General features: G+C 47.5%; 1 protein-coding gene across 2 annotated transcripts; it reads right to left on the bottom strand.

Annotated features, from left to right (window-relative positions):
- Window positions 1-2,374: 2,374 nt before the first annotated feature.
- Tbxt (T-box transcription factor T) lies at window positions 2,375-10,521 on the bottom strand. Of its 2 annotated transcripts, none has more exons than XM_013076690.3 (8): window positions 10,136-10,521; window positions 9,458-9,722; window positions 8,610-8,744; window positions 7,793-7,854; window positions 7,614-7,675; window positions 6,129-6,305; window positions 4,822-4,951; window positions 2,375-3,258 (listed from the first exon to the last, which is right to left on the bottom strand). In XM_013076690.3, the coding sequence occupies exons 1-8, from the start codon at window positions 10,339-10,341 to the stop codon at window positions 2,985-2,987; spliced, it is 1,311 nt and encodes a 436-aa protein (XP_012932144.1). In that variant the 5' UTR covers window positions 10,342-10,521; the 3' UTR covers window positions 2,375-2,984. The 2 variants fall into 2 exon arrangements, with proteins under 2 accessions (XP_012932144.1, XP_004856989.1); XM_004856932.3 differs by having other exon boundaries at window positions 6,129-6,302.
- Between the last annotated feature and the right edge of the window lie 1,164 nt (window positions 10,522-11,685).

The following is an 11,685-nucleotide window of genomic DNA, read 5'->3' as shown; positions in this document are numbered from 1 at the left end:
ACTGTATGCACCTAAAAAAGATATTGTACCTGCCCTAAGGTGTGTCTCAGTGGTAGAGTGCTCACCTTGCATGTGTGAGGCCCTGTGTTCTATCCTATACCCTCCAAGTCCCTACTGTGTTACCAGCACCACCACTAAATTAAAGTATTATACTTCTATATGTAGCTATAGTGTTAAGAACCTTATATTAAAATTTCTCTTCCACAGTCAGTTATTTTTGTCATATATTTGCTTAAACCTATGATAAATCCAACATTATTGTCATTTTTGTTTAACAGTCAATTGTCTTTTAGAGGAAGTTAAATAATAAAAATTTATTTTCCAATTTCTTTCTTTGGTCATAAGGTTTGTTGGTTTTATAATATTCACCAGAATTTACTTTCCAGTTTTGACTTTATATATACATTATGCATTGTTTGTCCAACATTTCAGCTTCACGGACTTTATGGACTTCTTTGGTGATATATTTGAAAGACTATTTCATCAGTATTATTGTAACAAAAGAACAAATTATAATGCCTTATATGATCCTCTTTGTTATTTTTAATAAAATATCATCTCTGAGCCAGAGTCTCAGCTTTTCTTGCAACAAAAGTTGATGACTTTACTTTTCAATCTGGCTGGAAATTTTTTAAGTAAACTGTAACATTATGAATGAGCATACATACTCTCCACTTCTGGCTAGGGCAAAATCAAAACCTACGGGACATGTACCTTCTGCTCTCCATGGCATACAGTTTGCACCTGCCCTCTGGTCACTGAGTAGCCATCTTATTAGATCATGGTCACTGTTTTAAGTAACTGTGATTTTACTTAACAATGGCCCCCAAGCATAGGACTAGTGACGTTGGCCAATTTGTTACAGTATACTGCTATTATCATTATTATTAGTTATTTTACTAATCTCTTGCTATGCCTAATTTATGAATTGAACTTTATCATGTGTATGCATCAGGGAAGAGAGTGATACAGGGTTGGGGGCTGTCTGCTTCATTTCAGACATCCATAGAGGTCTTGGATAAGGAGGTTACTGAATTCAAATGCAGGGCTTTTACACCAAATTCCATGTTCTTTCCTTTTTATATTCCCACTGTCTCCACAACATCACTGGGAACTCTTCAGATTTTTAAAATATTACTTCTCTGGATTTGAATTCCATCCCCAGAGGATCGTCTAAAAACAACTCAGTAAACCTCCTCATTCCACAATATTCATACCACTGAAGGGCTCCAGAGACCCTGAGTATAAAACCCTGATCCCCATCCCAACAGGCAAGGAGGGGCTTATAGTGAGGGAGGCACCAAACTCTATGAGGCCACAAGGTGGCACCTGCCTCACCTGGCTCCTCCCCAGTGTCCCCATTCCTTCTCCAGCAGAACCAGCACCCACTCTGGTGAGGACCACTAGTCTAGACACCTGGGCAGGTTTTGTTTCTCAGTTCTACCCAGACAGTGGATTTACTCAAAAAATGTTCTTCCTACATACTATCAACAAACCTCCGCATATGGAAGTGCTTCTACCTAAGTAATAATAAGTTGTAATTTACAATTAACACATTACTCTGGAAAAGCAGACACAGATTACAATAAGAATCCCTTAACTACTCTTAGATTCTAGATTTGTTCTCAAAAAGGCAAAAAATATTATTTCATGTCCTAGAAATGTTAGTCTGAAGAAACCAGGACTGGACTAAGTGGTGAACAGCAATGCCAGCATGGAAGAATGAACTGTCCTATGCTTTGGAAGTTCCAGAGCCCCTCCGCGATTCCCAACTTTACCTTTAATGTCCACATTACCGCATGTAGTCAGTACCACTCCACTCTGGCATTACTGAATTCCAATTGCATGCATTCTGCTTTTAGAAAGTAGAATAGTCAGCTGGAAATGGGGTCAATGTTAAGGATTCTGCCACTAGATGGAGAAATTACCCCAAGCCAACAGAACCACCGGTCTGTCCTACTGATGGAAACAAGGAGCAGCAAAGATACTTACAAATTCAAGTTTGTTCAGGTTACTATGGCAACTATGCTTTATGCTGATAAACAGTAACTTTTTATCAACTCATTTTGTGTACTTTCACTGGCATCCGGTGGACACTATTAATCTTTTATGACATCTGAATGTTTACATCCTGTCATTATCCACATTCATCTATGATTCAGTGTTATTTAAACTTCCTGAAAATCATTTAACATCATTTCCATTTTTGCAGCTATTAGCACTAAGTATATTCAAATTTCGGTCCCAGCCCTGCAACAGATTAAATATAAACATCAAAGTTCACAATAGATTAAAATGCTTAATGAGAAAGCTATAATAAACAGCAAAAAATAAACTCACCCCAAAAGAGAGGTTTGAATAACTAGACCAATCAGATCTTGAATATTGCCTTTATTTTGCAGAAAATGCTTTCTGCCGATTGTCTTTGGCTATTTTGTCAAAAGAAAAATATAAAACAATTGGTTCACAATACAAGAGATTAGCTGAATATGCTTAAAATAAAAACCTAGTGGGCAGGAGTCAAAATCACCAGTTCAACTAAAATCTGCTGTTCTCCCTATGACTTTACTCTGTCCTTAACAGCTCAACTCTAACTACTCTTAAGCAACAGGGAAGAGAATTAAAAGTGTGCTTTGTGTCTTACTAAAGTAGAACCAGTGGACATTACAAATTCAGGTGTGCCAAAATCACCTACATGCTGTATGAGGAGTTTTAGGACCCTGGCAAACAATTTTTGCCTGTGAATCTTGGGGAATGGGGCCAATTGTCCCCCATATACAGATTCTAGCAAGCTGGGCTGGTGGGACTCAGCAAATAGCAAAGCATGTATTCCTCCTCTTACTTTAGAATGAGGTCAACCAGGCTTTGTCTCCTGGTTTCTGTCCCTGCACCCATGAGCCTGCAATCTGTGCCTCAGAGGTGGAGCAGATCAACACTGGTCACCACAGTGGAGAAGTCCTTGAGCCTCTGAGACAAGGGCTGGGTCACATGGAAGGAGGCGACACAGGCGTCCATGAGGCTATGAGGCGGCCTTGGGCCGAGGCGTCATACTGGCTATCAGGAATGTCTGTGACAGTGGCCGCCCCTTCATACAAGGGTGAGCTCGAGGATGAGGCAGCTGGGACTGCATGCGAGAGGGATGGGTAGTGTGCAGGGGATCCTCGGAAGAACTGGGCCCCCAGCCCATTGGACACTCCTGCTGCCTGGGAGCCAGGAGTGATGGTGCCATTGCTCACAGACCACAAGCTGGGATACTGGCTGGAAGGGAAAACAGAAGTCAGGGAAAAACCAGTGTTCTGAATCTATCCCTAATGATTGCATTACAACATTATACAGCTTTCAAACAGGTCATTTTCTCTGTTTTGTAACTCCCAACCACTTTCTGAGGTATATAGAAGTTGTTGTTATATTTATTAACAAGAACAAAAATCACTAGGGAGTAAACTAAAGATGGTTTGCATATACATAGCTCATGCAGAGCACTGTTAAAACTAGGCTAGAGACAGTGTTTAAGAATGCAGAATTCTCAGACATGCAGAATAGTACCTTCCAGAGGATGGGCTGAAGTACATGCTTTTTAACTAGTACCTCCCTGCCCCCACCACAATCATTCTCATGACCACGACCAGAGTTCCTAGACTGGAGGGTGGAGAAACATCCTCTGGAGAACTCTAGCAGTGTGCCACTGCTTGCATGTTGTCCTGCTCAGTGGGTTGGTGCCAGCATGGACAGTCCAGGGAGGGACCACCGAGCTGGACCAGGGGCTCACCCCTAGCTCTCCCTTTCAGTAGCTGTCCTGCATTAGACTGGGCCTTTGACTGTTTCTAAGCCATTTCCCAATGTATAAATAAGTTGGAAATGAGTATTGTACCGGCTGGTCTGAGAACATTAGAAGTGAACGCTGTTACAGGGCATGAAAATTTTGTATGGATAAAAGTTATAGAGTTCTATAAATGAATAATAAGCATAATATTGCTATATTATGTACCAAGCTATGTCCTATACTTCAATTGCATTTGACTTTGTAAATGAAGGAAATGTATCACTTTTCAGTCAGCTGCTTGGTTTTTAAGTCATTCTCCTCTACATAATTTGCAGATTAATAAAGCAGCCATCATTCGTTACCTGCTATCCAGCAAATGTGTTAAGGACTTTGATCCTATATCCACAGAAAAGCCAGCAAATTTATTTCCTTAACTGAATAGGCAGCTCCTGCTGGATAAGTTTCTATAACATTTCTTTACACAGCATCCAGTGGTCCCAACAACCCTGTAAGACCAGGCTGAAGTTGGGGTTACTAAGTGTCTTTTTACATATGGAGAATTCCTGGCTTAGAGAAGTTAAGAGATTGTCCATCATAGAACTAGCACACAGAACAGCAAAGACAGAGGCCCTGGTTTTGTTAGAATATGATTGAGGCCAGCTCAGGGGATAGATTTCAAGCAGAAACTCAGCAGTCATGGAACCAGGTGCCCCTGCACATACCCAGCTGTTAGTAGAATAATAAGTAAAAACCCAAGCCAAGATGCATGGTGTACAATCCCAGCACTCTGGGAGACTGAGGTGGGAGAATTGCAATTTCAAGCCCAGCCTGGGCCACTTAGCAACTTAGGGTGACCAGTCTCAAAATAAAAACAATTAAAAAGGGATAGGAGTTGTAGCTTAGTCCGAAGACCCTGAGTTCAATCCTCAGTGCTGAAATAAATAAATAAATCCATCCAACCACCCACACATACAAGGTAGATTAAAGAGAAAAGGCAGGAGGAATGGAACCAGCATCAGGTCACAAGAGGGTGTACATCACTTTTCACACATACATACCTAGGGCCAGTGGAAGGGCTGGCACTATGACTCATGGGGAGCATACTGGTGTGGCTGGGTACTCCAAGGCTGGACCAGTTGTCATGGGATTGCAGCACAGACAGGCATGCAGATGAATTGTCTGAGTAGGCTTAGGAACATTAGAGCATGGTTACTAGTTGGGGGTCTTCCAAGAGCAACAATATACATTGAAATGTTACTATAACTGAAATACTCAACACTGAAAACAACTGGTATATGAGATATTAAACATGGGAAACAATCTATCAGCCAGCTTCACTGGTCACCAATGCACAAGTTTATTGCCAAATGTATTTATGTGAAAATCTATCCCTGTAAACCCAAGATTTTTCCTTTACCATCAGACCAGTGGATGATCTATAAAAAATGAATTCTAGTCACTTGAGGACGGAGATTTTATATCTTGGGTTTTTTTCCACGTTGGAGATCAAACCCAAGGCGTTGGGCATGTTAGACAAGTGCCCTACCACTGAGCTACATTCCCAGCCCAAATTATTTACCTTTAAAAACAAAAATAAATATCACTTTAATCTGCCTTGTCCTCAAGGATTATTTCATAAGTTAAATGGGTTATGGAAACAATTACTCCAGGCAAATTAAAAATATGATCTTCCAGCCTCAGAGTCTAGCTGCTGGCTGAACAAGTCCCAAGAGCTATTTCCTTTCATTTCAAATCAGTCGTAATTGCTTAATTGCTTTATGGTGTTCTTTAGCTATTTTCCTTCTTTTGGAGGAAACAAAAGTAAGTCTGGGAACAGAGTGTCAGAGAGAATTAGGCCTGGGGTCTTTACGGGCTGCTCAGGGTTCAGGACGTGACTGGAGGCATCAGACCACCTGGAGGGCTGCCCCCTACCTGGCCCTGGCATCTGGGTGGGGATTGAGACAAGACCCCAGCCAGTTTTCAGTGATGCTGATGCCACTGCTTCAGAGGAGCACACGGGGAAAGTCATGTCTAGTGAAAAGTTCTTGTGCTTGTCTGGCCCAAAGCAACCACTTTACAGGGGGCTATTAAGCACCCAGGCCTGCTCCACTCTGGAGACCTACAGTTCTTTGGAGAGAACCAGAGAAAACTATCACTCCAAGGCACCCTGGGCATGACAAGCTCCCACCTGGACCTCTGAGGTGGACCCAGCAGGCGTGTGAACATGAGATGCACGTCTTTCTGGAGCCACAGAACTGGCTTCCAGAAGAGGGTCTCCTTTCTGGTTCTGGTACTTGCAGAATGCCTTTGGGGAAGGGGCTTCCAGCCACCCACCTGGCCCAGGGGACTTAAACTTGTGACCTACTTGGAGAGTTGTTCCGATGAGAGTAGGGACTGGGGTAGGGTGCTGCTCGGTGGCTCCTCAGGGATGGGTACCTTTCACAACCATGTGTGGAAGGCAGAGAGAGGGCTCCTCCAAACTGAGGGTGGGGGCTGGCGGGTGGGCAGAGTGTGCTGGTTCCAGGAATAAGCCAGCCCCCTGCTGTGAGGAGAGAATGCTGAGTGACTGGTGTTGGTAAGGACTGTATATTCCAAGGAGGGCACAGCAAAAACCCATAACTGGGTTTTTTCCTCACAGTCCTTGGGAAATAGCTTTCAATATTCAGTGCACAGTCTACAGCCCAAGGGGTTACAGGCTGTGGGTGGTCCTCCTCCTCCTCCTCCTCCTCCTCCTCCTCCTCCTCCTCCTCCTCTTCTGCTATTCTGCTGCCCACTCAGGCTCCTGCTCTGTGGGTCCATCTGGGGTGGAACACTTCCTGCTTCCTCTTCTGCTTCAAGCTCCCCAACGCCTCCCCACATTCTTCCCTCCTAAGCATCAGAAAGTTGCTAGGAGACTATCCCATCATCCTCTAAAATCCCAATTTCTTCTTTGTTCTTTTTAAAAATTTGTTTAATTGAAAAACAATATTTAGGGAGAGAACTACTCTGCTTTAAACTAATGAATTTTGCAGACAATACTTAAAGGAGGGAAGGAAACTATGTGGCTGTACTGCAGAGCCCCTCACCTGCATTGTACACCTTCCCTACATGTGGCTGCCCTTGAGTCATTGTGGGGACCTGATTATTAAATTAGCTGTTAGACTCACCTAGAAGATTATTTAAAAACACCCATTCAGAATGGAAGAGGATAGTTGGAGGAGAATGCTAGACTGGTTCCAGAAGCCTTTGAAGGTACAGCAAGCACTGCCCTTTCCACCCCTACAGATAGTTCAACATCTCCACATCCCTCCCTGAGTGGAGGATTTTTCCTCATAGACAACACCCTAGAGACCTGCACCTGCTCAAACTCATGGATCTCCTAAAGGAAGCCAGTCTTGAAGCAGAAGTACCCATCTTATTAGCCAAGTTTTTTACCAAAACCAGAATTCATGATCCATCCCCAGAACCAAAGCAGGCTCAGGGTAACAAACTATTCATAAGCATCAACCCAAGATAGGCTTTCAGCATTCAACTACAGCCAAAAGTAGAAATCATCTTGAAGAAGATATGACAAGCTAGACTCTCTTCTTTCCTACCAAGCCTAAATGCCCCCCAAGGTCCCAGAGATCTCTGCCTCAGGTACAGTGCAGTTGCCTCAGCATAGAACAAAAGAGCCTAGGTGAGTTGTTCAAGACAGGGTAAGCACCCACACCCCAGTTAGTGGCCGGTCACCGCTCCATCAGAGGCCATGGGCCTTGGCACACAGACCAGGGCATTCTGCTCCCCCCGCCATACCCAGAAACTGGCTGCCATCAGCAAGATTATTCCTGAAACAAAGCACCCAGGGGGCACAGGGTGCAACAAACCATACATTGGGAATATCCAGGCTGTTGGCTGTCCCCTGCTTCTTCCATCACATCTTTGTGATCACTTCTGTCAAAAAAGCGTATCACATTGTCAAGGAGAAACATCAGAAATTAAGAATGTGTAATAATAGGTCTTCTTTATGCCTACTTCTTTGGCCAAGGGGCAGAGTTTGGATATTCTCACCTTTCTTTTGCATCCAGAAAAGCTTTTGCAAATGGGTTGTATTTAATTTTAAGAGCTGTGATCTGAAAAAAAGAAATTGTATTTATAATTGTATTTACTATTGTATTTATCATTAACCATTTCTTGGCACCAAGAAATTGAGAAGCATCATCTTGGAATATTCAAAACCTAACAGAATTCTTTCAAGGTGTCTTTTTTTGGTTTGGGTCTGATGTAGCTGAGAAATTGCAAAGAAGAGTACATTTATGAAAACTTTTGAATATTAATTTTCTAAGTGAAATTCACAATAAATTTAACCTACCACCAATATTCCATGTGTATAAATCAAAGTGACTCAAACCATAACCAGGGCTGCCAAAGAAATACTTATCTGCTGCCTGTTGGTGGTCAACACTGACTACTGAACAAGTTTTCTGTACAGGCATCTAGCCAGCATTGGTATGCAGTGGAGTCTTCACAGTGCATAAAGAAGCAGGACCCTATGACCCATCCTGTCAGGATGGTTTCCAAAGCGGAAATCTTTCACTCAAAAATTCTCAAAGCACTTAACTGAAATGTTTCATGCATTCTTTATTTCAAGCATCTGGTATATATTTCTAGTTTAGACACTTTTATGGAAAATTTAAAAGAGAATTTTTTTGAATGAGGGTTTATTTTATACCTTTCTCCCCTTTGTCCTGACTTCAGGTTGTGGTGGTAAATCAGAAAAGGCACTGAACACTGGTGTCCCCCAAACTGTTGTCCCCCAAACATCTACTCATCCCCAGGTTCCCTGGAGGGCCACACACTAAGAAAGTTTCCTCCCTGACACTCTTACCTCCTCATTCTGATAAGCAGTCACTGCTATGAACTGGGTCTCAGGAAAACAGTGGCTGGTGATCATGCGCTGCGGACCTCCGACTCTCACTATGTGAATCCGAGGCTCGTACTTATGTAAGGAGTTCAACATGATCTGAAGGAGACACACACAGCAACCTAAGTCCCACTTAAAACAGCAAAATATCCATTCGACCTACTGCCAAGGAGAAAAACACATCCAAGCCTCAGAAATCCTACAGCTCCCAAGAAAGTGTCTTACTGTTGAGGGATGGACAAGGGAGTCCTCAGGTGACATTTCTCATTGGCTAAGACCTGCTGCTTCCCACAGCTGTGAGCTGCCAGTACCACTAAAGGCAGTGAATGCCCATGACAAAATCCTTTGCCCTGGTGCCCAGGACACCAGGACAGCTGCAGGCACCTTCAAAAGCCTGAGCTCGATTGTCCTCCAGAAAGTGTTGAACTAAAGAATGTTCTTTGGAAAAGGAGCCAAACTTGTTCAGACTTCCGCAAATATTCCCACCACATGTGTTTATTAGCTTTAATGTGACTTTACCATTGAAGCCCTTCTCTTCACCCTCAGGAGAGATGGGCTAGAACAGAAAGGTTCTCCAACTCCAGACCTGCAGGAAATCCTCAAAGATGAGGGCTCCCACTCCTGTTCTCCAGGCCTTGGTGTGACCTTTATCAGCTTAATATAAACAGCTACTAAAGATTTAATGGGGGGGGGGCAGTGGCAGTTTCTCCAGGGCAGAGGTGGCCTCCTGTCCCAGCCAAGAGATCCCTCTGGAGCAGCAATACAGGCGCAGTGTCCTCTGTCCCAGCCCCTCCAGGCTCCATGGCGCCTACCTGGCCTCCTCCATTCAGCTTGTTGGTGAGCTTGACTTTGCTGAAGGAGACGGGGGCCTTCATCCAGTGGGCCCCGAAATTGGGCGAGTCGGGGTGAATGTAGACGCAGCTGGGCGCCTGCGGCTCAGGCTTGCCCCCAGGAACCCACTCCCCATTCACATACTTCCAGCGGTGGTTGTCGGCCGCCACGAAGTCCAGCAGGAAGGAGTACATGGCATTGGGGTCCAGCCCGGACACGTTCACCTTCAGCACTGGAAACATTCTCCTGCAGAAGACAGGGACGAGCAGGAGGACCTGGATCTAAACCATGAGGTAGGCGCGGGAACCTTGGCAGAGGGGAGCCACCCTGCGAACTTTCACAGGGGTCTCTCAAAGGGCCCCTGTCTGAACCCTCCATATCCAGGGCCTGAGGCAGAGTGGAGAGGACCTGGCTAGCCTTTCGGATGGGGAGGCCAAACCCAGTGGGGACGAACTGGACCCAGGCGTGGCTCAAGGTCCTGGAGACCGTTCTGAGTCCTACCTTCCCTAAACTTCTCCAGGGGAAGCCCCAGAAGAGTGAAGGTTAGGGATCCAGTAGTGGCTAACGCAGCGGGAACCAAAAGCCCTCCCCGGAGGCAGAAATAGTGTCCTCGGGGCGAGGCGTTCCGACTCCCTGCGCGGGTCTCGGCAGGCACCTACCTGCCGTTCTTGGTCACAATCATCTCGTTGGTGAGCTCCTTGAAGCGCAGCCACAGCTCGCTCTCCTCCAGGCCCACGCGCAGCTCGCGCTCGGTGGGGTCGCCCTTCTCGCTGCCGGCCTGCAGCTCACTCTCCACGGCGCTCAGCAGGTGGTCCACGCGGTACTGCTGGCTCTTCCCCGAGCTCTCCGCGCCCGGGGAGTTCATCCTCCCCGGGCCCTCCCCACCGCTCCCGACCCGGATTCGCTACCCTACAGCCACCTTCACCCCTCTCGGCCGCCGACTTCCGAGAAAAAGAGTCTCTTGGGCCAAGACCCGGGACCACACCGGGTCCCAGCTCGGAGCCTGAGAAGGGACCGGGCCGGGATGCGGGGGGAGGGGGCGGGGTAGGGGAGAGGGGTTGGGGGAGAGGTGGTTCCACTTGAACTCCCTCGAGGCGCGACTAGAGTAGGTCTCTGGGGAGAGAAATTCTGTCCCCTCCCCATAAATAGAGCGGCGGCGGCCCGGGAGGGGGGCGCGGCGGATTGGGCCGCGCATCCTTTGAAGTGCGGGACAGCCGCCCATTGGCCGCGCGCGGCCATATCAGACCCGGCCGGGCGGGCCCGGGAGCCCGGGGCCCAACAATGACCCCCGAGCGCCGTTTCCTGTAAATCCTGAGCCCCAGCCTCCGCGCCGGCCGGGCCCTACACCCCCGCCCTCCCACAAATGTTTGCACCTCCATCAAAGCGGCGGGGCGGGCCGGGGAGGAAGGCGGGGAGCGAGGCGCAGTGTCGAGGGTCGTCCGGCCGCTAGCGACCCCTCCTAGTCCGGCTGGGCGGGTCCCAGGCGAACGCCTGCGCTCAGGCCGAGGCCGCCCTCGTGCTTGGTGCATCCCGTCGGCCTCTCCCCGAAGCGCAGCCCTGCAGTCGAGCTGCTTCCCCGGCCCTCTCTGGCCGCGTCCCTCCACCCGCTGCGCCTTGGCGGGCTCCACTCGCGCGCGGCACCGCAGATCAGCCCACCTGGCGTCGTTGGGCCGGCAGCCCTCACCTGTCCAGAGAGGGAGGGAAACGGACGGGGGTAAGGACCCGATCGAGGAGACTTCCTCGCTTCCCACATACGAACAGGAATTTGACGGAGAGGTCCGCAAGTGCATGGAGTGGCCCGGGGTGCGCTGGGCTCCGTTGTCCTGCAAAGGCTTTTGCTGAGGGTGGGCGCGTCGCCCCACCGGCCGCAGCGCCAAGCGGTGTCCGCAGCAGCTGGTTTATTACCTTTCGGTGAGAACTTCCGCGGGGAGAGCGAGGAGAAGGTGACAATGAGCAGGAAGTAGTTCAATGGGGTCTCTTTAAACAATAACATTCCTTTAAAACGGGAGCCTGACCAGGGGAAAGGAAGCAGAGGCTCCGCCAGCGCTCCCTTTGAGCTCACTCTGAACACGGTGCTTGGCACTTTAACAAGGACTTGAGGCCCAGCCCTGACTCCGCGCATACCCCAGTCCCACGCCCTGGGAAAGACGCCACTGCCTCAGGTGGGCCCCGGTTCTGCCAGCCCTAAGCCTGAGTAAGGGAGCTGTGC

The sequence above is a fragment of the Heterocephalus glaber genome, unplaced genomic scaffold (assembly GCF_053883595.1).
Source record: "Heterocephalus glaber isolate CG9 unplaced genomic scaffold, H.glaber_assembly_v1.0 deba00001593, whole genome shotgun sequence".
NCBI classification, from domain to species: Eukaryota; Metazoa; Chordata; class Mammalia; order Rodentia; family Bathyergidae; genus Heterocephalus; species Heterocephalus glaber.
This window is presented reverse-complemented; position numbering and strand designations above follow the sequence as displayed.